The following is a 26640-nucleotide window of genomic DNA, read 5'->3' on the forward strand; positions in this document are numbered from 1 at the left end:
CAACTCAAGTAATCCTGCTAAGTAAACTAGAGATTGTCATTCCTGTTACCAAAATCTAATGGCTTCCCATTTCAGTCTAAGGAAAAGCCACTGTCCTTACAAGAGCTTACAAGGCCCTACCCCTGCACCCCATCCACCTATTTCCGTGACTTCAACTCCTACAACTGTATGCCCTTCTCTGTCACTGTTCAGACAACGCTGGCCTTCTTACAGGTGAGTTTGCACCCTGGGACCTTAGTGCTTGCTGTGTCCTCTGCCTGGAATGCCCTTCCCCAAGATATCACTTCCTTCAAGTTAGGTAAAACAACCCCCAGCCCCAGGCCTACACTCAGCAAATAGCACGTTCTCACTGAGGCCTTCCCTGGCTTCCCTCTCTGAAATCACAAGTCTAAATCCCATACCTCCCGCCCTGCTTTACTTTTCTCCTTAACTCTCGGAACTGTTCATTTGAATCACATCTTCTATCTGTTGTCAGACTTATTTTGTCCGTTCTGTTCCCTGCTATATCCTCCAAATCTAGACCAGTGCCTGGCACATAGAACACATTCAACAGATATTTGTTGGAAGGATGAATTAATACAGGGCACTGAGGGGACATGGCAAGTATGAAACTCCCTTGGGGTCTGGTCTCTGACTCACCTTGAAGCACCGCATTCTGCCCTGCTCAGGGCCCTCCCACACCAGCTATGCCCCCACACAGCACACACTCTGTACCCTCTAGGGCTCTGAATATGCTTATCCTGCTGCCTGGCATTTCTGACTCTCTCTTTCTTTTTTTTTTTTTTTTCTGAGATGGAGTCTCGGTCTGTCACCCAGGCTGGAGTGCAATGTGCAGTGGTGTGTCTCAACTCACTGCAACTTCCGCCTCTCAGGTTCAAACAATTCTCGTGCATCAGCCTTCCAAGTAGCTGGGATTACAGGCATGCACCACCATGCCCAGCTAATTTTTGTATTTTTAGCAGAGATGGAGTTTCACCATGTTGGCCAGGCTGGTCTCGAACTCCTAAACTCAAGTTATCTACCCGCCTCGGCCTCCCAAAGTGCTGAGATTACAGGCATGAGCCACCACACCCAGCCTCTCTTTTTTTTTTTGAGACAGAGTCTTGCCCTGTCGCCCAGTCTGGAGTGCAGTGGTGTGATCTCGACTCACTGTGACCTCCCACTCTCATTCAAACAATTCCCCTGCCTCAGCCTCCAGAGTAGGGGATTACAGGCACCCACCACCACGCCCAGCTAATTTTTGTATTTTTGGTAGAAACGGGGTTTCACCATGTTGGTCAGGATGGTCTCGATCTCCTGACCTTGTGATCCAACCACCTCGGCCTCCCAAACTACTGGGATTATAGGTGTGAGCCACCGCACCCAGTCTCTCTTTTTTCAATCACTGTTACTTTTATCCTTATTTAGTTCACTACTATACTTACTAAGCAGTTTCTCTTGAGTTTATTGGCCATTTGGTGTCAGTTCTTTTGTCAATTGATTCAACAAAAATGTGTCAGGCTGTAAAGACACAAAGATATACGTTCTAAGCTCTTAAGATATTGGCATCCACATTCCCTGCCCTGAAAAAGTTAAAGGTTTAGACAAGAAAACAAGCTACACATAATAATTACAAACTGTGAAAAATACTGTGAAGGAGATGAAGAGAAGGTATTGAGACGGGATAACTCTGTTGACCTTGACTCCCTTTGTGGGCTGAAACTGGGGTGGCTCCTTTCACTCAATCCACTGTCGGCCACTCCTCGCAAGACCGAGTCTGCGAGCAAGCGAGTGCAGCAACCGAAGACGAACGCTGGAACTGGCCCATTACTCCTCTCTGGCAGGAGCAGGCTCTGTGCAGGCCCTGTAGCAGCATCCAAGCCCCTGACCTCTCCGCACCTGGGCATCCAGGAAGACTCAGGCCACAAGAATAGATGGAAGGGTGGTTGGTGTATGCGGAGGGTTTTACTAGGCCATATAAGTGGCTGTCAGCTGGATAAGGAATTGGAAAGGGGATGGGTGTGGGAAGAAGGTGATCTTTCCCTGAAGCCACACTGTCTGAAGTTAGCCACATCTATCCGTAGTCTTGATGCTCAGCAGCTTGTATCCCCACCACTCCACTGCTTGTGCTGCTCTGCCAGTTGAAGTCTTTTTATGTCAACAGGATAGGGGCGTGGCAGGCCAAAAAAAGCAACATTTGGGCCGAAAAACGGGGTCAGCTGTTTTCACTTAGGGCCGTGGTTCCAGGCTTAAGGGTGGGGGGGGTGTTTAGCCAGGAGCCCAGCTGTTCTGTATCAGTATGACAGAGAATAATGGAAATAGTAGTACTTTATTAGGGACTCAGTGAGGGTGTCTATGAAAAACACATAAGGATAAGAAGGTGCTGACAATGTTGAACTTTACCTGAGCCCTGGGCTCCTGGAACAGCATAATCATTAAGAAGTCTTCCCAACTTTCTGTGTTCTAGAAATTACTAACTGAAATGAACCACCATTCCCTATATGACTTATACAAGACACTGCCAACTCTTTCTCATGATTCCTACAAGACTGTAGATGATTCCTTTGTTTACTGGTAACAAGGTCACCCCAGACTTTTCCCCTTTAAACTGAGCCTGCAGATAAGGTCAGACAGACACCTTCTAACTTTATTCTTTGTCTCATGGATGATTAGCTGAGATTAGGTTTGTCCTCATGAAACTAGCTAGACACAGAAATAAACAATCCCAACTTCAAATTTACTCCCTATGACTTATCTACTCTTCCCTATAAAAATCTAAGACAAGGCCAGGCATGGGGGCTCACACCTGTAATCTCAGCACTTTGGGAGGCCAAGGTGGGCAGATCACTTGAGGTCAGGAGTTTGAGACTATCCTGGCCAACATGGACCCAGCCTCTACTAAAAATACAAAAAAATTAGCCGGGTATGGTGGCAGGTGCCTATAATCCTAGCTTCTCAGGAGGCTGAGGCAGGAGAATTGTTTGAACCCAGGAGGAGGAGGTTACAGTGAGCTGAGATCACTCCACTGCACTCCAGCCTGGGCAACAGAGCAAGACTCTGTCTCAAACAAACAAACAAACAGACAAAAAAATTTAAAACAAAACTATCCTGCTAGATACACCGTAGTGGGCTGAATAATGGCCCCTAAAGATATCCAGGTCCTAATCCCTGAAATCTGTGAATTTTACCTTATATGGAAAAAGGGCTTTTGCAAATGTGATTAAGGATCTTGAGATGAGGCAATCATCCTGGATTATCTGGCTAGGTCCTAAATATAAGCACAAGTATATTTTTAAATTTTAATTTAATTATATTTTATTTTAAATTCTGGGATACATGTGCAGGATGTGCAGGTTTGTTACACAGGTAAACATGTGCCATGGTGGTTTGCTGCACCTATCAACCCGTCACCTAGGTATTAAGCACCACATGCATAAGCACAAGTATCTTTCTAAGGGGGAAGCTGAGGGACATTTGACTACAAGCAGAAAATCATGTGATGGAAGCAGAGAGAAGCAGGGTCAGACAGAAGATGCTACACTGCCGGTTTTGAAGATAAAGGGGCCATGAGCCAAGGAATACAGCTCTAGACATGGGAAAAAGCAAGAAAACAGATTCTCTCCTAGAGAATCTGCATCTCTCCAGAAGCAATATGGCACCAGAGACACCTTGATTTTAGGCACGGAAGACTCATTTTGGAATTCTAGCTTCCAGAACTGTATAAGAATCAATTTCTATTGTTTTAAGTCACTAATTTTGTGGCAATTTTTTATAGCAGTAATAGAAAATAAATACATACTCTAATCTTCAAATCTGGGGTGCTTTCCCTATTGCGATAGCCAAAATAAAATCAATTTCCTTACTTGTTCAGTTTTTGTCTTTGATGGTGCTACCCATGTGAAGAATAGAGAGTAGAACAGGCCAGGCAGAATGAACACTATGGGCAAAAGCCCCCAGGCAAGAGAGGACTCAAGATGTTCTGGAACCTAGGAGATGAGTGTGACTCAAGAGGAAGTTGAACAATAACAGTCTGATCATGCAGGGCCTTGGACCATGACAGGGAATTGGGGATTTATTATATGTGTGATGGGAAACCTTTAGAAGATTTTAAGCCATAAAGGGTGAAAGCAGGGAGGTTAGTTAACAGTCCCGGTAGCCGGGCACGGTGGCTCACACCTGTAATTCCAGCACTTTGGGAGGCCGAGGCGGGCAGATCATGAGGACACGAGGACAGGAGATCGAGATCATTCTGGACAACATGGTGAAACCCCGTCTCTACTAAAAATACAAAAATTAGCTGAGTGTGGTGGTGGGCGCCTGTAGTCCCAGCTACTCGGGAGGCTGAGGCAAGAGAATGGCTTGAACCTGGGAGGCTGAGGTTGCAGTAAGCCAAGATTGTACCACTGCACTCCAGCCTGGCGACAGAACAAGACCTCCATCTCAAAAAAAAAAACAAAAAAACCAAAAAAAAAACACAGTCCTGGTAAGAGATGATGGTGGCCTCAGAATGCAAAAAGAATTTAGATTTGTTTAGATACAGAATTAGTAGGGCTGGATGAACCATTCTGTCTTTGTGTGGGTCACAGTAGGAAACAAAGAACACAGTTAAATTAGGATAACTTGAGGAGGGTTTATTAAAGGGACTATTTATAAAGATGTGGGCAAGAGATGAAAGCCCAAAACCACAAGGGAGAGTCCAATACCTACAAGCTGGGAATAATGCAATGCTCTTCCCTCTGCCAGGTCTGAAGAGAAAGGGAGAGACATCATTTCTAGAGCTTGGAAGACAGGGCAACTTGACAAAAGCAGTGGTGTTCAGTAGAGGTATAGCGTCCACCTGACCCTACCCTCCCTTCTCCCTCTGGTCTCCTGCTGGGGCTCTCCATTGTCCTAACCCAAATGGAAGTCAGAAGACAAAGGAGCTTGTTGGTGACGCCCATATAGGTCAGCCGCCTGGACAGAGAACAAGGTGTAAAGGGACAGAGAGTGGGCATGGAGGGAACAAAGAAAGCTATGTTAGGGATAGTCCAATCATTACAATTTACTAAAAGAAAATGCAGAGACTTGAATTTTCTACATGATTTCCTTAATACTCAGTTTCACCTAGCCTATACCTATAGGCACAAAAACAATGAACTCTGACCTTCCAGACATTTTTTTTTTTTTTTGAACATTTACAACTGCTCTTTTGTCCCAAAGGCAATTGGGAAAGAAAGTAATTAAAACACTTATGAAGATTAATAAAGTTCAGTGGAAAAATTGTTGAGGTAAAACTCTAAAATTTGAGAAAACACTGCTATCAGAGAACTGGATAATACCCACTTTAGACTACAGAGAATGGAGTTTGTGCAGTCTAGTAAGTAAAGGTTGTTTCACCAGGGCAGAATACTGAATCACAATCACCCGAAACCACAAGCGGAATTCATACATCTCCCTGCATAGATACCCATATTTTGCCATTGCTTAAGTTTCCTTTTTGTTGTTGTTGTTATTACTCTGGAAGATAATTCAATTCATATTGCACATTTCCTCCCAGAAAATTTGAATCTTATGAATATAAAAATCATGGACTTCACCCAATTTATTTTAATCAGTTTTTCAGTTTCCTAATTCAGGATTAGCTTCCCAGTATACATGCAGACGTTTAGTAGCAAGTGCAACATTAAAATATGGAGAATTTCAGCAGCAATTTGAGTTATAGTAATTACTGGGTTTGTTTACACAGAATAGATGAAAAGTATAACCTTTTTATTTTTTTTTTAATCTGGAAAAATCATGTGTTACCAGCAGAAAAACATTACACAATAGTTGTTTAATGTCACGGAGGAAATCAGGTGCAACCAATGAGACCGAGAAATAAAGAGATCAAAATTGTGTAAGGCAGTGTTTTAACTAGGCATCCTTTCTCCTGGAGTTACCCCCAATAGTAGAGAAAGGCTCTCATAGGCACATTCTGCTCAGAATGATTGCCACAACCTTCATCACCACCCACATCACCTGCCCAGTGGACACCAGGATCTCCACTTACCAATTCCAGTGCAATCCCAAAGCCATCTGCCACTGCGCTTCAGCAATCATTCATCATATCTTGTTCCCTGACCCCATTTGCTCCATCCAGGAAATCAGACTGATTAGGATGGTGTTTGTAAAGGGGAAGGAGAGAAGAGGGAGGAAAATGCCCTCTCTGCCACCCTAGCAACTGGGAGTCAACAAGAGAGGCACTAGCGTTCTTGGGCAAGGTAGAAAAATAAGTCCATCCCTGGGGACACTCAGAAACAGATCAGGCCTGCTTTTGAAAGACTTATTGATACCAGATCTGAAAGCTCTCCCAAGACACTCAGATTACTGCTTTCATGACTACAGGGCTGTTTCTCTAAAGGCAGCAAGCAGGCATACAGAGACCTTCACAAGTCTTACAATGATTAAAAAGGGGTAAAATTACCCAAATCACCAATAATTCATCTCAATATCTTCTTCCACCTATTCTACCCTATTTCCATATCAAATTGACTTCCTGAGCCATCAATTCAGCTAAAAGGCAAGTCCTATTGATTGCTTAAAATATCTGTTTTAAGTCTTGTGGTAGACAGAAAAATGGCCTTCAAGGATGTCCACACCCAGATCCCCAGAACTATGAATGTTATTACCTTACATGGCAAAGATGACTGTGCAGATGTGATTAAGGTCACCAACCTTGAGATAGGGAGATTATCCTGGATAATCTGGGTGGGCCCACTCTAATCACATGAGTCCTTAAAGGGAAGAAACTTTCTCAGCTGTGGACATAGAACCAGACAGGTGGCAGTGGCAGCATGAGAAGAATGCAACCTGCTGTGTTGGCGAGGAAGATGGAAGAAGGAGGTCACAAAGCATGGAATGCAAGCAGCCCAGCAGCTGGGAAAGGCAAGAAAATGGATTCTCCCTCAGAGCCTCTAGAAGGGAGGGTGGCCTTGCCAACACCTTGATTTTAGTCCAGTGATACCCATGTCAGAGTTCTGACCTAAAGAACTGCAAGGTAAGAAGTTCGTATTGTTTAAGCCATCAAGGCTGTGGTAATTTGTTACAGCAGCAATAGAAAATTTGGACTGTGTAGACTTCATCACCTCAAGCTTGGATTAGCACAATAGAAAATTTTCAGTTTCCCCAGCCTCCAGCCTCTTAGTCTCCAGGTCATCTTGGAAAATCTCATTCCACTAAACTCTTGTCATATATTACTCTACTCATTCTACTCCCCTGTTCAAGAGCCTACAAATGGCAATATTTCAAACTAAGCACCTCTGAACATCAGAAGATCCACTGTGGTGTCCTCTTTGGGCCTGCCAAGAGGGGAAGATGGGAGGCTCACCATGCACCTATTTTAATAGCAAAAGCTCTGCTCTGTTCTACGCTGTGTATTTCAGAATGAAATTAGGCTGAAAGAATGGGTTCCATTGCTTTACAAGTATTTCACCTATTGCGTTAAATAGAAACTTCTTGGCTCAATTTTTAAGGCCTGCACAATCTCACTCTATTCTATTCCTCTAGTCTATGAACTCCTTTAGTCCCCAAAAGTAATCTTTCACATCAAGCAGGACAATTGACTCACAATACCTACAAATAGTTATGTTCCTATTGATACCCACACCCTGAAGAGTGCAAATACTGAAGCTTAAAACCATTCAGTTTCTCTCACCTCGGAGAAAGCCTTTCTATTCAACTCCTGGCCTTTTTTTTTTTTTTTTTTTTTGAGACAGAGTCCCCCTCTGTCGCCCGGGCTGGAGTGCAGTGGTGCGATCTCGGCTCACTCACTGCAAGCTCCGCCTCCCGGGTTCACGCCATTCTCCTGCGTCAGCCTCCCCAGCAGCTGGAACTACAGGCGCACACTGCCACGCCTGGCTAATTTTTTGTATTTTTAATAGAGACGGGGTTTCACCATGTTAGCCAGGATGGACTCGATCTCCTGACCTCGTGATCCGCCCGCCTCGGCCTCCCAAAGTGCTGGGATTACAGGCGTGAGCTACTGTGCCCAGCCACCTCCAGGCCTTTTTACACCCAGAAGTCAACCCAACTTCCCTATTCCCTCCCTGCCAAGTAAAGTCTACCTCTTCCACTCCAGGGAGCATTTACAGGTTAAGCATCCCTTAACTGAAATGCTTGAGACCAAAAGTGTTTCAGATTTTGAATTTTTTCAGATTTTGGAATATTTGCATATACATAATGAGTTATGTTGGGGATGAGACTCATGTCTGAAGGTAAAACTCACCTATGTTTCATATACACCTTATACACATAGCCTGAAGTTAATTTTATACAGTATATTGAATAATTTGTGTATGAAGCAAGGTTTGTGCATATATGAAGTTGATACACATTGAACCATCAAGAAAGCACAGGTGTCACTATCTCAGCCACCCATGTGGACAGTCACCTGTTGTTTGGCATCACCATCATTCCTGACTTTGAATTGATAGGCAACCAATAAGCAATCATTTTCTTATATTTATTCACATATAAGTACTTAGTAAAAAATATGACATGCCACTAATACAATGAAAAAAATGCGTTCAGGGTAACTAAGTGGCACAATAGCACCACCAGAACACCTGTATCATCCATTAAACAACAGCAACCACAAACAATGGCAGGCTCTCAGTTTCCACCTACAATTCTGTGTTTTGATTGAAAAGTTATTGTACACTGTAACCCCTTGGTAATGGTGAATAAACAGTGTGTTTTGTGTCTACGTCTTGACTGCAACCAGTCACATGAGGTCAGGTGTGGAATTTTCCACTTGTGGTGTCATTTGCTGCTCAAAAAGTGTAAGATTTTGGAGCATTTTGGATTTTCAGATTAGGGATGCTCAACTCACAGAGCTATAAGGAGTCACTGTGTATCCCAAGGGAATGCCTCTCCTATCTCATGAGTCACTTTCCTCCAGCTTATTTGAGAGTCAATTTGTTTTAAGGTCTAATTCTACATTGTTGCCTAGTTTCTTCTCAGAACCACCCCCGTTTTGTCCCCCGAGGTCTCCAAACCCCCACTCAGATGGGGCCTCTGATCACTTCTGTTGATTACTGAGGGGATTCTAGGATTTCCTTTAGCATAATGTTGTCATCATCAGGTTAAAATCAAAGGAAGTGTGATCCTTGGAGAGAATACTCCCATTCTCCACTTTATCCCTTCTTAGCCTAAAATGCCACTAACCTTGTACGCAACATGCTTTAATGAAGGTTTGTAATAACTGAAAGGATCACAATGTAGATCAAAAACAAAAATGGAAAGAAAAAGTAAAACTGGATGTCAAATTTGACTGCAAACAAAGATCAAGGTTAAATGCTAAAAAATTTAATCACAAAGTTTCCAACAGCTGCCTGTTCTTCCTGGGGCTTGGTAGTTCAACTCAACAGGTTGAATTGAACCTATTGTTCTTCCAAATAAATATTATTTGTTGATACAGTTAGCTCAGGTTAGTTTCTATGACTTACCAGCAAAAGACTGCTAATATATCCTTTACAAAAAATGGTTTTATGGCCAGATGTTTGGGAAATGCTTCCAGAGCACATAGCACCAGCTTGGAAATTCACAATGGTCATTAAAGACTCTGAGAAGTCCTGCAATACAGAAATCACTTTAACTAGTTAAGCCATTATTACCAAAGGGTATGTCCCAAACTTTTGTCAGTGTGAAACTTCCATTAGCATCCTACAGAACTTATATTTAACTTCAAGGAATACGTGAATACAATGAAGGCATGGAGGCAATCACATCGTTATTCCAAAAAGAAATTTGCCAATTCATTAGATTGTCTTGGCCACATTTCATGTAGCATTTTATGAATAATTTGCATTAACATATTAATTAAAAGTAAAAGGGATAATACTTTTGTTTTTGAGGCAGAGTCTCACTCTGTGGCCCAGGCTGGAGTGCAGGTGGTGCAAGCACTGCTCACTGCAGTCTCGACTTGCCAAGCTCAAGCAATCTGTCCACTTCAGCCTACCAAGTAGCTGAGACTACAAACGTGTGCCACAACGTCCAGCTAATTTGTTAGGTTTTTTGTTTTTGTTGTTTTTTGTTGGTTTTTTTGGTGTGTGTGTGTGGAGACAAGGTCTCACTGTGTTGCTGGTCTCAAACTCCCAAGCTCAAGCAATTCTCTCGCCTTGGCCTCCCAAAATGTTGGAATTACAGGCATGTAATTCCACACACAGTCAGGATAACACTTTTGAAATGCCCTTCTTAGTAATCCAGGGTTTTTTCTTTACTTACCCTTTATTGCTCAGAATATGGGAGGGTGAGATCGAGCAAGTTTGTAAAGAAGAGAAGGTCTATAACCAACAAGAAAAGACAGGAAACAGCAGAAAGAAAGAATATGGCAGAGAAATCTGACTAAGGATCCTAGCTTTCCCCTGCTACCCTCCTCACCTCTCCTGAGTCAAAAATATGGGGGAGAGGGGTATTTGTTGCTCTCCTGAAAAGTTTTCAAGCCCTTTAAAGAAGCCCCATGATACAGAAATGTTTGGTGATCTGAAATGTATTCCCAAATGAAAATATTGCAAAGAAATGTGTGTTACATTAAGAAATAATTAAGGCATGTGATCAAGAATACACATTAATTTTGTGACAGCATTTTACAGGAAAAATATCTTGATTCCTGTTATGGACTGAATGCGCCCCACCCTCCCAAATTTAATGTTAAAGTTCTAACCCCTGGTGTGATGGTATTTGAGATGCGGCCTTGGGGAGGTAATCAAGTTTAAATTAAGTCATAAGGGTGGGGTCTTAATACAAGGAAAGACCACATGAGGACACAGAGAGAAGGTGGCCTCTGCAAGCCACAAGAGAGCCCTTAGCAGAACACCACGATGATGGCACCCTGACCTGGGCCTCCAGAACTGTGTGAAAATTAATTTCTGTTGTTTAACTCAGTCTATGGTATTTAGTTATGGCAGCCCAAGCTAACTAAGACATAACTAAGACATGTATAAGTATTTCAAAGGAAGAATATCTTGATTCCTGAGCTTTCACAAAATGGGTTAAAATGTTCCTAGTTCCCAAATCTCTGATGCAATAATTGCAACTTAGTGCCCCTTAGTTATAACATAGATTTCCAGACGTTACTTGTTTCTGACATTGAGTCCATATTTACCTTTGTTTGGTTTAATATAATTACACACAGGAACATTGCTTGAGCTTCCATCATCATACCTTGAAATTTATGAGCCAAAGATCAGGCTGAAAGGCTAATGAGTATTACTGAAGATGAACTGAAAAGATTCCTTGGGCAGACTGATTGGTCAATAGAAGTTTCCAGGGTTTTCATCACCAAACATATTTAACAATCGAAATACACTAGGCAGCTTACAAAATCTCAATGTTTGCCTGTTACACTGCTTTACCACTACTATGAAAATAGTCTGTGTGGTGGAGTGAAACCAGTTCTGCTACTCTAGCCAGATGGAGCCAAACAATTAATGTCTGAACGAGGTATAAAGATGGTCTGCATTATATGGTTAATTTTCCAGTCCAATTGGATGCCCTACAAAGATGAGAGAGGAGACACAATATGAAGAGATCATATAAGCCAGAAGAGACAGTGGGAGCTTAGAGCTGATTTAGTTTTTGAAGAACTTTCCAGTTTAGTCCATGTGATTCCCCTCAATTCTTTTCCCCTTAGCTAATCTTGCACAATTAAAACCGGCAAATATATTTCTTACATTAAAATTTATATTAAAATTTCACTTTACATTCTACAGTGTTTCAGCCTTGCAGTCCTGTTTAACTATTGGGACATCTTTAGGGACTTGTTTATTTAATAGTTTCAGCATAACTAAGAAATAAGCAAATACTCTGAATGCTGCATGGTCTGCAGTTATTCTTTTTAAAATTATTTTTCTTTAAGACTAGTCAAGCATAGTAGTGAGAAGGGGAGAAAGTAGAACAAGGGGTTTCAGATCAAACTCCTGACTGTGAAAAATCAGTTGAGATAACTCACTATCTTCGGGCCAGCCATGCAATTACTCTTAATACAACTGTACCACAGATGTATTGCCAAGAACAAAGGCCCTGGCTCTGCTCCTGTATTTAAGGTAATGGAGCCTTTATTAAAACAGTCCACAGTATAGTATACTTGGTAAAGCTGGTAATATTGGTTAAACGTGACATAACTCTTTTCAGGATGTCCTGACCCCTGCAGATTCTCTAGAAATAAATCCCCTAGAGCAGCTGTCTTTTACCAGGGGTGGGCAACAGAATCACCCTGGAGATTTTGCGTAGTCAGTTGGTGATGGGGCTTGGACACGTGCATTTACCCTAGCTCTTCTGATGACTCTCCTGTGTACCCTGGCACTTAAGCCATCTGCTTATAAAAGGTAATTCTTTTTCTTTTTTCTGAGATGGAAGTTTTGCTCTGTCGCCCAGGCTGCAGGGCAATTGTGTGATCCAGGCTGGCTCACTGCAACCTCCACCTCCTTGATTCAAGTGATTCTCCTGCCTCAGCCTCCCAAGTAACTGGGATTGCAGGCATGCACCACCACACCTGGGTAATTTTTGTATTTTTAGTAGAGATGGGGTTTTACCATGTTGGCCAGGCTGGTCTCAAACTCCTAACCTCAAGTGATCTGCCAGTCTCAGCCTCCCAAAATACTGGGATTACAGGCATGAGCCACCACGTCCGGCCTGTTTTTATTTCTTCACTTCATAAAACTCAAAGATGCTTTAAAATGAAATAACAAGCCTTTCTCTGGACTGTAATTACAGAACTTTTGTCTCCTGGTGCTTCTACGCCACTGGCGTAATTCAGAGTATGCTTTTCATGGTGATTATGCTTGTTAAGAGAGATTGGGTATTCAGTGTATTAGGCAGAACTATAGTTGTGAGTTTGTGGCTTAAGTATTCTGATCCCTTTGAGCCTTTAGTCCAATGAGGCAGTCATTTGTGAGCAAGGAATCAAATATGTCTCTCATGTGAACACTTTAAGTAAATAACTGGAGAAAGTACTCCAGCAAAATAAGGGAGTAAAATAATGTTGGCTCAAAATGAGGTCGAAAAGTTGCAGGGCTCGGATCGTGTTGCTATAGGCATAAATCTGGGAGTCCTCAAGGTGTAGCTAATATTTAACGTCCAGAGAAGGTAGTGTATATTCCATAGCCTCATGCAAAGGACTTTCAACAACGAAGAGGACCCAGTTAAGGAGACCGAAAAGGTGGGGCCTGTATGAAAAGGCACAGCAATGAATGTAAAACTTCCCCAATAATACTCTAATAACACTTCTACTTGTCATTTATCTAAAACTGTCCCACAGCTTAACTTTGAAAATTCAAAACCATTCAATTCAGCTCTCAGATTTGTGTGAGAAATAACGAGATACTTGCGGCTCAGAAAAAGAAAAACAACTATCTAGAAAGTGACTGCTTTATCCCCCACTGTAAACTATACCACTGCGGCCCGGGATCCTTGTTCGACTCCTAGCCAAGGCGTTCCCGCTGCGTTTCTGTTGGGTTATCCCAAACCTGATAGAATACTACCGCCCTCCCTGCCTCCGGTCGAATAAACTACAACGTCTGGCACTCGGTGCTGAAAGGAAATCGGGCGCGGTGTCTTGCCCAGTCTGGGGAGCGGCACCGGGTGCAGTAACTGTCACCGGCACCCACATGCGGTTCCGGCGCTTAGGGCGCCGCTGAACTCAGAGCCCGGGAGTCATGGCCGCTGGCGGTGACGCCGCAGGTAAGTCAGCCCAGGAGCAGGGCCCGGGCCTGGTGAACTCGCGGAAAAATGGGGGCCCAAGCAAACAAGAAGAGCGAGGGCAAGAGGCGTAGGCACCCGGAGGCGGCAGCAAGACTCAGGACGCCAAGGGCACCGTCTTCCTGGTGCCCTAGGGCCTGCGCCGCCTCTCCACGCCCCTCGCACGGCGGCGACTGCTTCCGAGGTCATGTTCCCGGGACGCGCGCGTCTTCAGGGTGGAAGCCTGGCGCACGTCCGGAGGTGCCGAGAAGCCAACCAGCCCAAACTCTGGGGGAAATGACTCTCCTCTGCCCTCGCCCCGCGCTCTGCTACCATTTCCTTCCGTCTCTGCTTCGCTCAGCGATGCAAAACGCGCGAGGCGCACGGCAGAGGGCCGAGGCCGCGGGACTCTCCGGGCCAGGCCCGCCCCTCGGCCGCGCAGCGCAGCACGGGACGCCCTGGCCGCTGTCCAGCGCTGGCAGTCTGAGCCGAGGCTGTCGCGGAGCCAGTACAGCCGGGGCCGCGGGCTGGAAGGGCGAGCTTCCTAAGCCGGGGGGATGCCCGGCGCCCGGGCAGGGTAGGAGAGCGGCGGGCAAAGGGCCCCGGCCGTCCGGAAGAAAGCCCCGCGGCTTGAGGCGGCGGGGGAAGTAGGCCGGCGGGCGGCCCCTGTGCGCGCGGGGGGAGTCCATTAGGGTCCCTGGCGGGGGGGGCGGCTTTCTAGTGTGTGAGGGCGACGCCCCAAAAGCTGTCGTCGGCCCTATGCGCTGAATGTGGATGGATGACTGGGACCCAGTAGTTTCCGATCCCAAACCTGCTTTCCGAGAAGGGCTTCTAACCCAAAATGTGAATCCCGCCTCCCCTCTCGGCCAGAAGTGTGGACTCGTCCCGGAGGGGGCGGTGGGTGGGGCGGAGCTGGCGGGAAATTTCGGTTTTGGCGGGTGCCGTGCGGCGCAACTCATCGTGCGCTCTCTTGTTCCTCGGGTGTTCTCCTCGCTCGCCCTCTGGCTTTGCTATGCCCTGCTCTGAAGAGACACCCGCCATTTCACCCAGTAAGCGGCCCCGGCCTGCAGAGGAGGGCGGCATGCAGCTCCGCTTTGCCCGGCTCTCCGATCACGCCACGGCCCCCACCCGGGGCTCCGCGCGGGCCGCGGGCTACGACCTGTACAGGTGAGCGGGGACCTCCCGGCGAGGAGGCTGGGAAGGGCCGGCCATCCGCTGCCACAGCTAGAAACAGTCATCGAAGAGATCACAGGAACACACTAGCTATAAATAGGATTTCTGCCTTTTTCATACTGAAAATTTTAGCTTTCATCTTTGGCATAAATTAAATAGAGATTTGGGCAAAGACTGCAGAATAAGTAAAATAACTATACGGCGTCTAGCAAGGCGTTACTTTGCAACGTTTATTGTGCCCTTCCTAAATAGAAGATAGAGAGGAAGGCACATGGTGGCTTTCGAGTGGCCTGAGGGTGATGCTGTGCTCAATGGAAAAGCCAAGGTGAGAGCCTAGATGTGAGCGTGAAAACACCTAAGAAGGATGAACAGAGATGCATCTGCCTTAAAAAGTTATTTTCTATACATTCATCTGGCCCCAGGGCGGAATTTCAGAAGGCATCCGAATACGAAAGGCAGAGCTGCCTGTAATACTACCACACTTCATCTCTACAGCACGTTTTGCCTGTACTAAAAACTTTCCTTATGCTGTTGTATTTAGTCCTCACAACAATCCTTGACTAGATAAGTGTTACTTTTTACGCAGGCGGGAGTTTGTGAAGAGCTGAATTGATTTCCCCAGAGACTTGAAGATGATACCATTTTTTATCCCGAATTTTGGGCTTTTTTTTTTTTTTCTTTTGACTACTGTGCCCAGTTCTTAGAGCCATTAAGGTAGGAGAAAAGTAATGCTGAGAGGGAAGGAGAGTTTATACTAAATCCCAAGCATTGGGATTTATTTTAAAGTTTCTCAGGTAATTCAAACATGAGAACTATTGGTCTAAGCACAGGAGAAGAGAAAGTAGTGCATGATGATAGCAACAGAAAAGAAAGGAAAAGGAAAGTAGGTATGGACAATTGCAGCTGGAAAAACTACGGTCTCTTAATTTTAATGAATAAAAGAGTGATGTAGTTTGACTAGACCTTTCCGAAGTATATTTTGGAGCACTTTTTTGAGTCCTAGGGGAGTCCTTGATTTAAGATACCTTAAGTAGCCTCATAATAAATTCAGGTGACTTTCTGTATACTGAAATAGACGTGGAAATAATGTATCTGTAATAAATTAGGCCATAACTATTTAAAGAGGGATTTCAGCGAAAAAAGGGGAAGTATAGTACTGCTTTACCAGACTTAATGCAGTTCTCCAAAGTAAACTTCTGGTTCTGCTCATTGTAAAATCTCTTAAATTTCCACCCAGCAGAGGGCCACAGTAATAGCAAGAGTAGCAGCCTTTGCTACGTGGATCTTAGAGGAATTCTGTTCCTAAACAAGGTCCATCTCCAGGGACTGTTCACAGTGATCACCTCTCTCCCTCAGCCAGGAAATTCATCACCTAAGCTTGGCAAACCACCAAGCCCCGCCTGACAGATACAACACAGTTCTTTATCCCTCTTATTTTGTCCACCCATTTTCTCCTTTCCTTCTGCAGATATTCCCTAATCACATAAATGATTGTGAGAATAAAATGAGTTAATATATGTAAACTAGTTAGAACTGTGCCTGGCACATAGTAAAGGCTTAATCAGTGATAGCTAGTATTATTAGTAATATTTGGCCTTTTTTCTTTGTTCTTCATTTTTTTCCTTTTCAAACTATGGTAGTAAAGCATCCACCTTTTGAAAGTTTGCCTTTCTGCCCTTTCATGCTAATAAGTACCTCAGTTTCCCAATAAACTTTTGTTCAGGGGCAAAGATTTACAATGTGGACATCTCTTCACACCACCAAAAATATTCACGGAGAATTATTTTATCTAAAGCTGTCATTTTAATAATAAAATAACTACCTCTACCTTCTTCATAAACTTTTAAGATGAATTGGGAATTCATCATAGCAAGGTTGATTTTAGAAACTAAAGTTCATTAATTCATTAAATATATTGAAAGCAATTTTATATGCTTGGTCACAAAATATAAAAACAATTTTATAAATACATTTGCAGTTATTTTCTTTCAACGTTTTCTTAGTGCCTATGATTACACAATACCACCTATGGAGAAAGCTCTTGTGAAAACGGACATTCAGATAGCTCTCCCTTCTGGGTGTTATGGAAGAGTAGGTGAGTCATTTAAGAAACAGGTAACTATTTGTTAAGTTCTCCTTTGTGATAACATTCTTCATGTTTCATTTGGGGTAATAAGCAGGCAATATTGTTTGGGCTGTGTCCTAAAAGAAGCACCATTTGTGATAGCAAATGCACTGTTTGAAAGGCTTTATTTACATCTTTGCTTTGCCTCCTTTTGTTTTTTTCCTTCCTCACTGGAGCTTTTAGGCTCACACTGGCGTAGAAGGCTGTTCTCAGAACATGGCATTTTATATTAGGAGAGTAAAACTTGGGACCTTGTTGGTCCCGGAGTGTGTAAGCCTACTTAACCTTTTCTTGTTTGGTTGTGGGGTTAGGGTAAGGGATACTCTTCAGTGTTGTAGAGGCATTGGGAGGAGGTAGGACAAAATGGAGTACAAGTCAACAGGTTTGATTTTTCTGGAGCGGATCAGTTGTTACCAGACAGTTCTTTGCAAGAGCGTAAGTTCTTTTTGAGTAACCAGAGTAAACATAAAGGAGTCAATGGAGCTGTGACGCCCTCCTCCAGGGAAAGGAGTTAGACTGGCACTATCTTATTAGCCATGAGCGGGGAAACTGCCAGTACTTCAGCCCTTAAAAGATAACAAGATGGCCTCTCATCTCATCTCTTGGGCATCATTGACTGCATTTTTTAGAGTTTTTTCAGGGGAAGGGGCAGGAGATGGAGTGAAATAAAGGTTAGTATAGAAAGAGGCAGCATTATTGACAAAGTGCCTGATTTAAATTATTCTAAAATAAAATACTAGTTAGGATAATTAATTATAGGCCTGATGCTTGAGTCTGCAATAAGGTGTAACCATAGCTTTTTATTTTTTCCAGTTTTTAGGATTAAAAAATATACTAGTATTGAATCATTGAGACTTAGTTTTTGGCATTTTTAGTTAACTGATATTAGCCTGTTTATCTTACTCTGGTTCGTGTGTTTCCTACAGGCATGTCTTTTGGCATCTGAATCATGAATAGTGGGGTCCCAAGTCGTAGGCTATGCTCTGCTACTATTTGGTTAGGTTTGTTTCCATCTCCCTTCCCCTTCCTTTCACTTCCCATCTACATTGTACATGTTGTGGTTTCCCATCTTAAAACCAAAGTCTTCTTCCTCAGTAGTGTTCCTGCTGGCCACACTCCTCTTTCTTCCCCTTTGAGGCTTAACTTCTTGAAAGAGCAGCCTATAGTTGTTCCCGTTTGCTCACCTTTCAGCTCATTCTAGCAGTCCTTCTCCCCTGTCTGCAGCACCACAAATTCTAACTGAAGTCACATGGGAGTGGTTTAAGTTAGTTTTGAATTAAAACCTTGTAGAATTTTCCTAAACTAGTCTTTCCAACTTTGGTAATGCAGTATGATGAATATGTATTCTTTAATTCAAAACCGTGTGCTAAAGTTAAGATGAAGATGTAGATATTACAGGTGAAGAGAATGACATGCTTAAATTGCGTCAGTTATCTCTGGTATAGCCCTTCCCCCTTAAAATAACCAATGTCTCCTTTTTTGTTTTTTAGCTCCACGGTCAGGCTTGGCTGCAAAATACTTTATTGATGTAGGAGGTAATACATTTCCTTTTTTATTCTGTAAATGTTTGCAAGCATTTACTTTGTCTTTGTTTAAAAGGTGATATTCAAATGACAGATTTTATTTTTAAGAAAATAAAATGATTAGAGGAAAGCTTGTTATTATAATATGAGGAGGCAAAGCTTTGTGGTTATTTTAAGCAATTATATTTTGCTTAACTACTAACTTAATTTTTAAAATAATTATTACCTGATTATTAATGACTTAGATTTAATGATGTAATAATTAGGTAATTATTTAAGCAACAAGAGTTCTAGAAAACACAAGGCTATCTTGTAAGAATTTTCTTCATAAGAGAGCTATCTGTCTTTGGCAAAATATAACAAGAAAATCTTTCCCTGAAGTCAGGAGAGAAAACACTTTTCTCTAAATTTGTCAAGACAGTCCTCTGTGGTACCTGTTTCCCTTATAATAAAGCCTTTCTCATGTCTCCCAAAGTTAACCCTACCTCATGTGGTACCTTTCATGAAGAACCTTCAGTGTCCTCTGCTAACTACTCTTGCTACAGAGCTACTCCTCTTATCGTAAGGAAACTTTCCTGATGTGGTTTCCTTGTTTCAGGTCTCCTCCAGCTGGGATCCAGACCCCACTTAACGTGGTCCCCACATACTGATCCTTTATCCCATCAGTAGTGAATGTTTCATTTAACAAGATAAGTAGGTATGCTAGATCTCCTCCACCCGTTTTTACAGAGCTACTTTATATAGCTCTGGCTTAGAAATGAGCCCACGTGGATATGTGGTTAAAAACTGGAGTCTCTGTGATTCCAACCCCCTCATTCTTTCCACTGCAATTAAGTGTGAAGATTACCCTGCTGCATCCCCCTCACCAACTAAACACGTCCTGAATTAGCTCACTTTTATGTGCCACTGCAAGGGCTGAGCACTTAATGAAACCTGGCTATCCTAGACCTGCTCCTTAGTCTGACATTTGGTGGGCGTGATGTCTCTCCATCGTGTCACTAGGTGGTGCTGTTGGCCAAGACAGGACCCCAAAAGTACCCAGTTCTTAGGGACTAAAGGGGAGCTAAGTTTTACATAGCAGGGATGGACATTGACAGCCCACTCTCGGGTTGAGGATTCCTCGGACTCTGTAAGTTATGCTCTGTAAGTTGACCTTTTACAAGGTCAACTATGGTCATTTGGGACTGTAACTTAAGGATATAAATGATTGTATATATTTTCAACGAAGTTTCAAATGATTGTGCAAGAAACAGGAGCTTTGGAATAACAACTGGATTTAGGTCCCAGCTCTGTCACTAGCTAGTTATTAACCTTTCTGAGCCTGTTTCCTCATCTTTCAATGGAAATTAGTGTGCCTGCCTCTGAGAGGTGAGAGGATTAAATGATAATATGTATGAAATACCTAATACAGTGCTTGGCACATATTAGATTCTGTGAGATATAATTTCTGTCCTTAGGGACTTCGCAGATTGTTTTTATGTGGAAACTTTTTCTTTTTTTCGACTTTGTTACTAATTTTTGCTCTGTTTAAAACAACTTTCTGGAAAAAAATTCATGTAAAAGAATGGAAAGTTAGTTTGCCTGGTGGTTGGTATGGTATTATTCATAAAATTACATTGTGGTGTGTTCTTGGATGCAGAGAACCTTAACAATCTCCCTTAGGCACAAGTTTGTCATAGTTGGCAACAGTTTTTATTTCTGAAAAGAGATGTTGTTAGAAATCCCAGGCTGTAAATAAGGGTCAAAGGGAAAAGTTGAGCATTCAGGATTCTGTTCGGAATTCACATCTGGTAGGTGTGGATAGTTTTTCACTCAAAAAAGGTTTCCAACAAATGACATGCCAAACTCTTGACACAGTAAAACTTTTGCCTGAAGTCAGTTAATCATTCTGCCAGTTCCAATGCATGATTTTTCCAGTGATAACTTCAAGGTACTTTCTGCTTTCTCTGAGGAAAAATGTCCCTGATACTTATATCCTGTAGGCAGAGAAGGCTTTTCTTGAATGTCGAATGGCAATTGGGTGATAAATGAATTTGGAACTACTGAAAGTTTTATACCATCAGCATTCATGTTAAAAAAAATGTTGAGGGCCTTTTTTTCTGCCATACGTTTGAATTGACTTCAAACTACTTAATTTCTTGTAGTCAGTTACAGGTTTTTCACATTTTCTTGACCCAAGTATAAAGATCACCTGTCTCTAGAATTCAAGACATTTGAGTAGTTCTGATAGGACTGCTTTACAGGTACAGCAGAGGCCTTTGCAAAAAGGGAATGTTTTTGTATGTTAGAAGATACTGTAAAGCCAACAAGCAAATATTTACAATTTATATGAAAAAGAACAAATGAGAAAAAAAAACATGAACAAAATATAGACGAGGACATGCAAATGTCCAACAAATGGGAGGAAAAAAGTCCAGCCTCACTAGTCATCAGGGAATGAAAAGTAAGGCAATGAGATAACCATTTTGTACTCATCATATTGGCCAGAATGTAAGAGATTGTTGCCATCAGATATTGGCAAGCATTTTGGAAATGGGCATTCTCAAATATTGCTGATGGAAGTTTGAATGGCTACACCTTTTTTTGCAACCTATTTGATGAAAATAAAAAGTATTAACGTACAAGGATATATTTAAAGGGCTTCTTTATTTTTTATAGCAAAATGTAAAAGCAGCCTGTGTCTGATATTATGTAAGAGAATAGTTACATAGAAACATATGGTACAGGTTGGGCATCGTGGCTCATGCCTGTAATCCCAGCACTTTGGGAGGCTGAGACAGACAGATTGCTTGAATCCAGGAGTTTGAGGCTCATTTGAGCAACATAGGGATACTTTCTCTCTACAAGAAATACAAAAATTAGCCAGGTGTGGTGGTGCCTGCGCACCTAGAGGCTGAGGTGGGAGAATCACTTGAGGTTGAGGCTGTAGTGAGTTGTGATCATACCACTATACTCCTGCCTGGGCTATAGAATAAGACCCTGCCAAAAAAAGACAGAGAAAAAGAGATACCATATTTCCATATCTTGTATCTAAAAAGAATGGCTAACATTTACATTTATTAATCTCAAAGGATAAATAGAAAAAAAGTAGTATGTAAGATATATTTCTGTAACATTAGCTATCTCAGGGAGGGTAAGAGAATATTATAAGCTTTTACTTTATATGTATTTGCATTGTTTTGGTTATTTAAAAATTTTCAAATAAAGTAGAAACAGAATAGTTCAGAAGTCGGTCAGTCCATATTGTCTTTCTCTAACTCATTCAAGGTAGATGAATTACTAGCCTGTACCTCAAAATCTCCCAGCATGGAAGTTCTCTAGCCTACTGTGGCCATTTTTTCTGACATGGAACAACATGCTATGTTGAGGGATTTCTTCATTAAATCTAATTTAAATTGTCCCTGCAGTCAAAATTTTTTCCATATAGGTAATGTGGAAAACAGCTGGTTTCATCTTTATATCAATTTTTTTTCATAAATATTAAGGTCTAAATTAATGGTCAACTGACAGTGGAGAAATAAAGCAGGGTTTGGTAATTTGAATTGGTCAAGTTCAATAATTGATTGTTTCCTTCAGACCAGACAGGAGATGAACTGCCTTTGCTGCTTTTCTGCCCAGTTTTATACTCACTCTTCTCGTAAAAGTATTGCATCAGGAACCTTTTAAGAAGTGCTTAAATTCAGATTCACTTGTCCCTAGTAATTCATTCATAAAGCACAGGGGTTCATTTAAATGTATGTTGTAATCCATTCGGAAAATCTAAAATGTTGTTTTTGCTGAATATGGTGGACCTAAGCGTTTGCTTTTTTCCCCCCTTATATGAGAAAATTGAAAGGATATGCTTTGGAATTACCTTTGTTCTAAAAAAATGGGGGGTGGGTATGTTTTGGGGGGTTTTTTTGTTTGTTTTCTCAGCTTTCAAATAATGAGGAGTATGGGCAAATAGCATTACTGCCCATTGAGCTGAACACATGATTATTTTTAGTTCCATATTTTTTCCTTCATCAGCGTTTTTGTTGGGGGTAGAATATTAATAACAAGTAAGATATGACATGGAGCTGTATTCAGTTAGATTCACGTGAGTCCTATCAAGCCTTTCACAAACTGAGGGGAAAGAATTACATGTATAGCAGGAAATTGGGAGTAGAAGGAGGAAGGGAAGTGACTGCTAATAAGGTAGGGGATTTTCGGAGGGAGGGTAATGAAAATGTGCTATAATTGACTGTGACGATAGTTGGCCAACTCTGATACATTATAAACTGTGGAACTGTAACACTTTAAATGGATAAATTGTATGCTTTGTGAATTATTTATCAATATAAAAAAACGAAAAGGCCTGATGCACCTGTATTATCTGTGCTTGTGTTTATGGAAATATTTTAAATTATTGGCTCAAAGATAAATGCTAGCAATTCTGGTAAGTATAACTCTCTGGGCTATGGCAGGGACCTGGCTCAAGTCTCCCCTGCAAAGATCTTCGCCCGCTATGTTCATAATCTCAAAGAAGTACTAATTACACATATAAAGTTGTACTCATGAAGCCTATGTGCTACTGTCTTCTGAGAAATCATGCTCTAAGAAAGGATGGTGGTTCAAATTAAAAGGAGAGGAAGATTATGAACTGAAAAGTTCAGGTACATTTTTAGTGTACCAATGGAATGTTCTAAGATTTGCGAGACTGCTGCTTAACAATGTCAGCGTTGACTTATTCCGCTGCAGAGCTTTAGGCTTTTTTACATTTTTGTTTATGACTCAATCGTATTTCAGTCTGGGTATTAGTGGGAAGCTGATACCAGGAAAAGCCTTTAAAACCCAAACTGTAATTTTCTCCTAGTCTTTTTGGCAAGTGTGCGGTGGGTAGACAGTAGGTTGGAGATAGTCATTGCTACTCCCAGCTTAAAAGAGGAAATGGTTGCCATTTGATAAAGAGTGACAGGTTGGAAAATTAGGATGTGTTTTCTAAATTTTTATTTGTATTTTAGTAATATCATTTCTTGGTTTTGAGGCTTTACATAGTACCAGGGCAAGATTCACTTATTCAATTGTAAGAATACAAATCTCAGAGCTACATAACAATGATTTTGAGATCTTACACCTCTAGTGTTCAGATAGCAAAAATTGAGATGATACTATTTTTCTTTTTTCTAGCTGGTGTCATAGATGAAGATTATAGAGGAAATGTTGGTGTTGTACTGTTTAATTTTGGCAAAGAAAAGTTTGAAGGTATGTTAAATATATACATTCACATAATTCTAGTGAATTTTCGGAGTCATGTATGTGTAAATAATATTGACTCCTTTAATTCTCATTGAATAAGAGAGGATGTGGAGAATGTCAGTAATATCAATAATAAACTATTCTTTCTTTGAAGTCAAAAAGGGTGATCGAATTGCACAGCTCATTTGCGAACGGATTTTTTATCCAGAAATAGAAGAAGTTCAAGTAAGTATTATAAAGTATGATAGAGAATAAGTAATACAACATCTTAAATGAAGAAATATGTATAATCTTGAGGATTTAATATACTGTTTGTAACTAAATAGTATATATGACTAAACTTATTTTAAGCAAATTTAAAATACTAGTTTTAAGAATTTCTTAAAATGTTTTTCATGTAGCTATTATGTAGTATTTACTTTACATAATAAGTTATTTAAACATACTGTGAACTTCTAATATTTTATTAGAATTTTTAAAAATTATCCAATATTCTAATTTATGGAGCTTTTTAGAATTTAATTTTCTTCTTCCTGTAATCTCCCTTTTGAAAAGATGATATAGCAAGAGTAGAATTCTGGCTATATTTTTCTTAGGAGCTGGAGAGAAAAACTGAAAGAGACTCTAAAAAGACTGTGAAGCTTCCCACCTTTCTATCTGTCTATCTTTCAGGCTTTGGATGACACCGAAAGGGGTTCAGGCGGTTTTGGTTCCACTGGAAAGAATTAAAATTTATACCAAGAACAGAAAACGAGAAGTCATACCTTTTTCTTAAAAAAAAAAGTTTTTGCTTAAAGTGTTTTGGTGTTTTACACTTCTGTAAACTTACTAGCTTCACCTTCGAAAAGTACTGCATTTTTTACTTTTTTTTTTTTTTATGGTCAAGGAAGAGATCATAAAAAAATAAAACACAAAGCTTTTTGTGTTTGGATCAAAAAGAAACTTTGTTTTTCTGCAATTGATGGTTGCATGTAAATCTGCTTTGTGGTGACCTGATGTAAAGTGTCTTCTTAAAATCAAATGTACATCAATTACAGATTAAAAAAAAAAAACCTGTATTTAACTCAAATGATCCCCCTTCAGCAACTTATTTTGCTTTAATTCCTTTAAATCTTAAGCAATATTTTGTATTCAGTAAACCTAAATTCTTACACAAGGTACAAAATCTTGCATAAGCTGAACTAAAAGAAAATGAAATGAAAAGGAGAGATTAAAGGTATTCCTTGTTCTTCCTTCTCTTCACTAGTTTAAAAACTTCTTTTTAATCTTAAGATTCTTTGTGATGAGGGTGAAAAGAGAATCCTCAGTTTATTTTTCCACTATTAATCTTTCTTTTGATAAATCCTCTATTGACTGGGTAGAGGTATGTTTGTGAAAGACATGTAACTTGGGGATTTGTTACCTTTGTTTTGTTCCCCTGAATTTCATCTCATCAGGCAAGTTGTACTAGTTGTAGCTATGAGTTTCCCTAAGTGAAGTAGCAATAGGCTGTAATCAAGAAAATATGCCATTTACAGGGATAAGATAAATGAAATAATACATACTTCGGCCACCAGGTTTTTCTGTCTCACATACATAAGCAGCACTTCATTGCAGATACGGAACTGATTCTGTGGCTTAGCTTGATTGACATCTTTTGGAAGTTTCTGCTAGTGTGCTTTCCTTTCTTTACTATGTTTCTCAAATTCCTTTGTGTCAGGGTTTTTTGGTGTCACTTAGGTTTTGTCCATCAGATTCTGAGACACCAGGCATCATTTTGAGGATGTGGGTTATACACATGGAGTGCTTCTGGAATTATCAGTTCGCTTGGCCACCCAGTTTGTGGAAGCACAGGCAAGACTGTTCTTTTCTGGTGATTCTCCAAGCCATTTAATACCCTGCAATGTAATTGTCCATCTGTGGGTCACAGTTCATTAGTGAGTCATGAAATCAACTCACTGGGACATAGCCACCATTTTTGTGTACTGGGTTGGGCTATAAATTATTTCTGTTGTCAGTAAAATGTAAATGTTTTTCTGCTAAACTAACCAGAATGGATTCTGTTTTGTGCACCTGAACTGTGATCAATACCGAATAACAGTTGAGTAAGAACGAACAGTATTACATGGCTACCGAGAAATATGGTCTTAGTTTACACTGTTAATATTAGTTACCTCTTACAGAAAGTCTGCTGTAGGCTGGGCGCGGTGGCTCACGCCTTGCCCTAAAATCCTGGAGGCCTCTGCTATGATTCACCTATGGGAGCCTACCAAAGGCTCCAGACAGCATCCGTATCTGCCACTGTCACCTCAAGCACCATTGGATCTGCTGGGTCATATGGCCCAAGTGGCAGAGCAGCTTGCACAGCAGCGTGGACCTGTTGCAGAGCCTTCTGTTCTGGATCCCACTCAAAACTGGCAGCCTTTCAGGTCACTTGATAAATGAGCTGGAGTAAGATACCCAAATGAGGAATGTGTTGCCTCCAAAATCCAAATAGGCCCACTAGGCGTTGTGCTTCTTTCTTGGTTGTAGGAGGGGCCAAATGCAGCAACTTATCCTTTACCTTAGAAGGAATATCTCAACAGGCCCCACACCGCTGGACCCCTAGAAATTTTACTGAGGTAGACGTTCCCTGAATTTTAGTTGGATTTATTTCCCGTCCTCTGGCACACAAATGTCTCACCAATAAGTCCAGTGTGCTTTCTACTTCTTGCTCACTGGATCCAATCAGCATAATGTCATCCGTGTAATGGACCAGTGTGATATCTTGCAGAAGCAAAAAGTGATTAAGATCTCTCCAAATAAGATTATGACACAGGGCCGGGCGCGGTGGCTCAAGCCTGTAATCCCAGCACTTTGGGAGGCCGAGACGGGTGGATCACAAGGTCAGGAGATCGAGACCATCCTGGCTAACACAGTGAAACCCCGTCTCTACTAAAAAATACAAAA

At 41.5% G+C, this 26640-nt stretch overlaps 1 protein-coding gene across 5 annotated transcripts; it reads left to right on the forward strand.

Moving 5' to 3' along the window:
* The first annotated feature begins 13638 nt into the window (after positions 1-13638).
* DUT (deoxyuridine triphosphatase) lies at positions 13639-24781 on the forward strand. Of its 5 annotated transcripts, none has more exons than XM_015142179.3 (7): positions 13639-13677; positions 14703-14841; positions 16851-16942; positions 18463-18507; positions 23644-23718; positions 23867-23937; positions 24385-24781. In XM_015142179.3, the coding sequence occupies exons 1-7, from the start codon at positions 13653-13655 to the stop codon at positions 24439-24441; spliced, it is 504 nt and encodes a 167-aa protein (XP_014997665.3). In that variant the 5' UTR covers positions 13639-13652; the 3' UTR covers positions 24442-24781. The 5 variants fall into 5 exon arrangements, with proteins under 5 accessions (XP_014997665.3, XP_028706729.2, XP_001113050.4 ...); XM_028850896.2 differs by lacking the exon at positions 13639-13677 and adding an exon at positions 13896-14321; XM_001113050.5 differs by lacking the exon at positions 13639-13677 and adding an exon at positions 13896-14251.
* The last annotated feature ends 1859 nt before the right edge of the window (positions 24782-26640 follow it).

This window comes from Macaca mulatta, chromosome 7 (assembly GCF_049350105.2).
Source record: "Macaca mulatta isolate MMU2019108-1 chromosome 7, T2T-MMU8v2.0, whole genome shotgun sequence".
NCBI lineage: Eukaryota > Metazoa > Chordata > Mammalia > Primates > Cercopithecidae > Macaca > Macaca mulatta.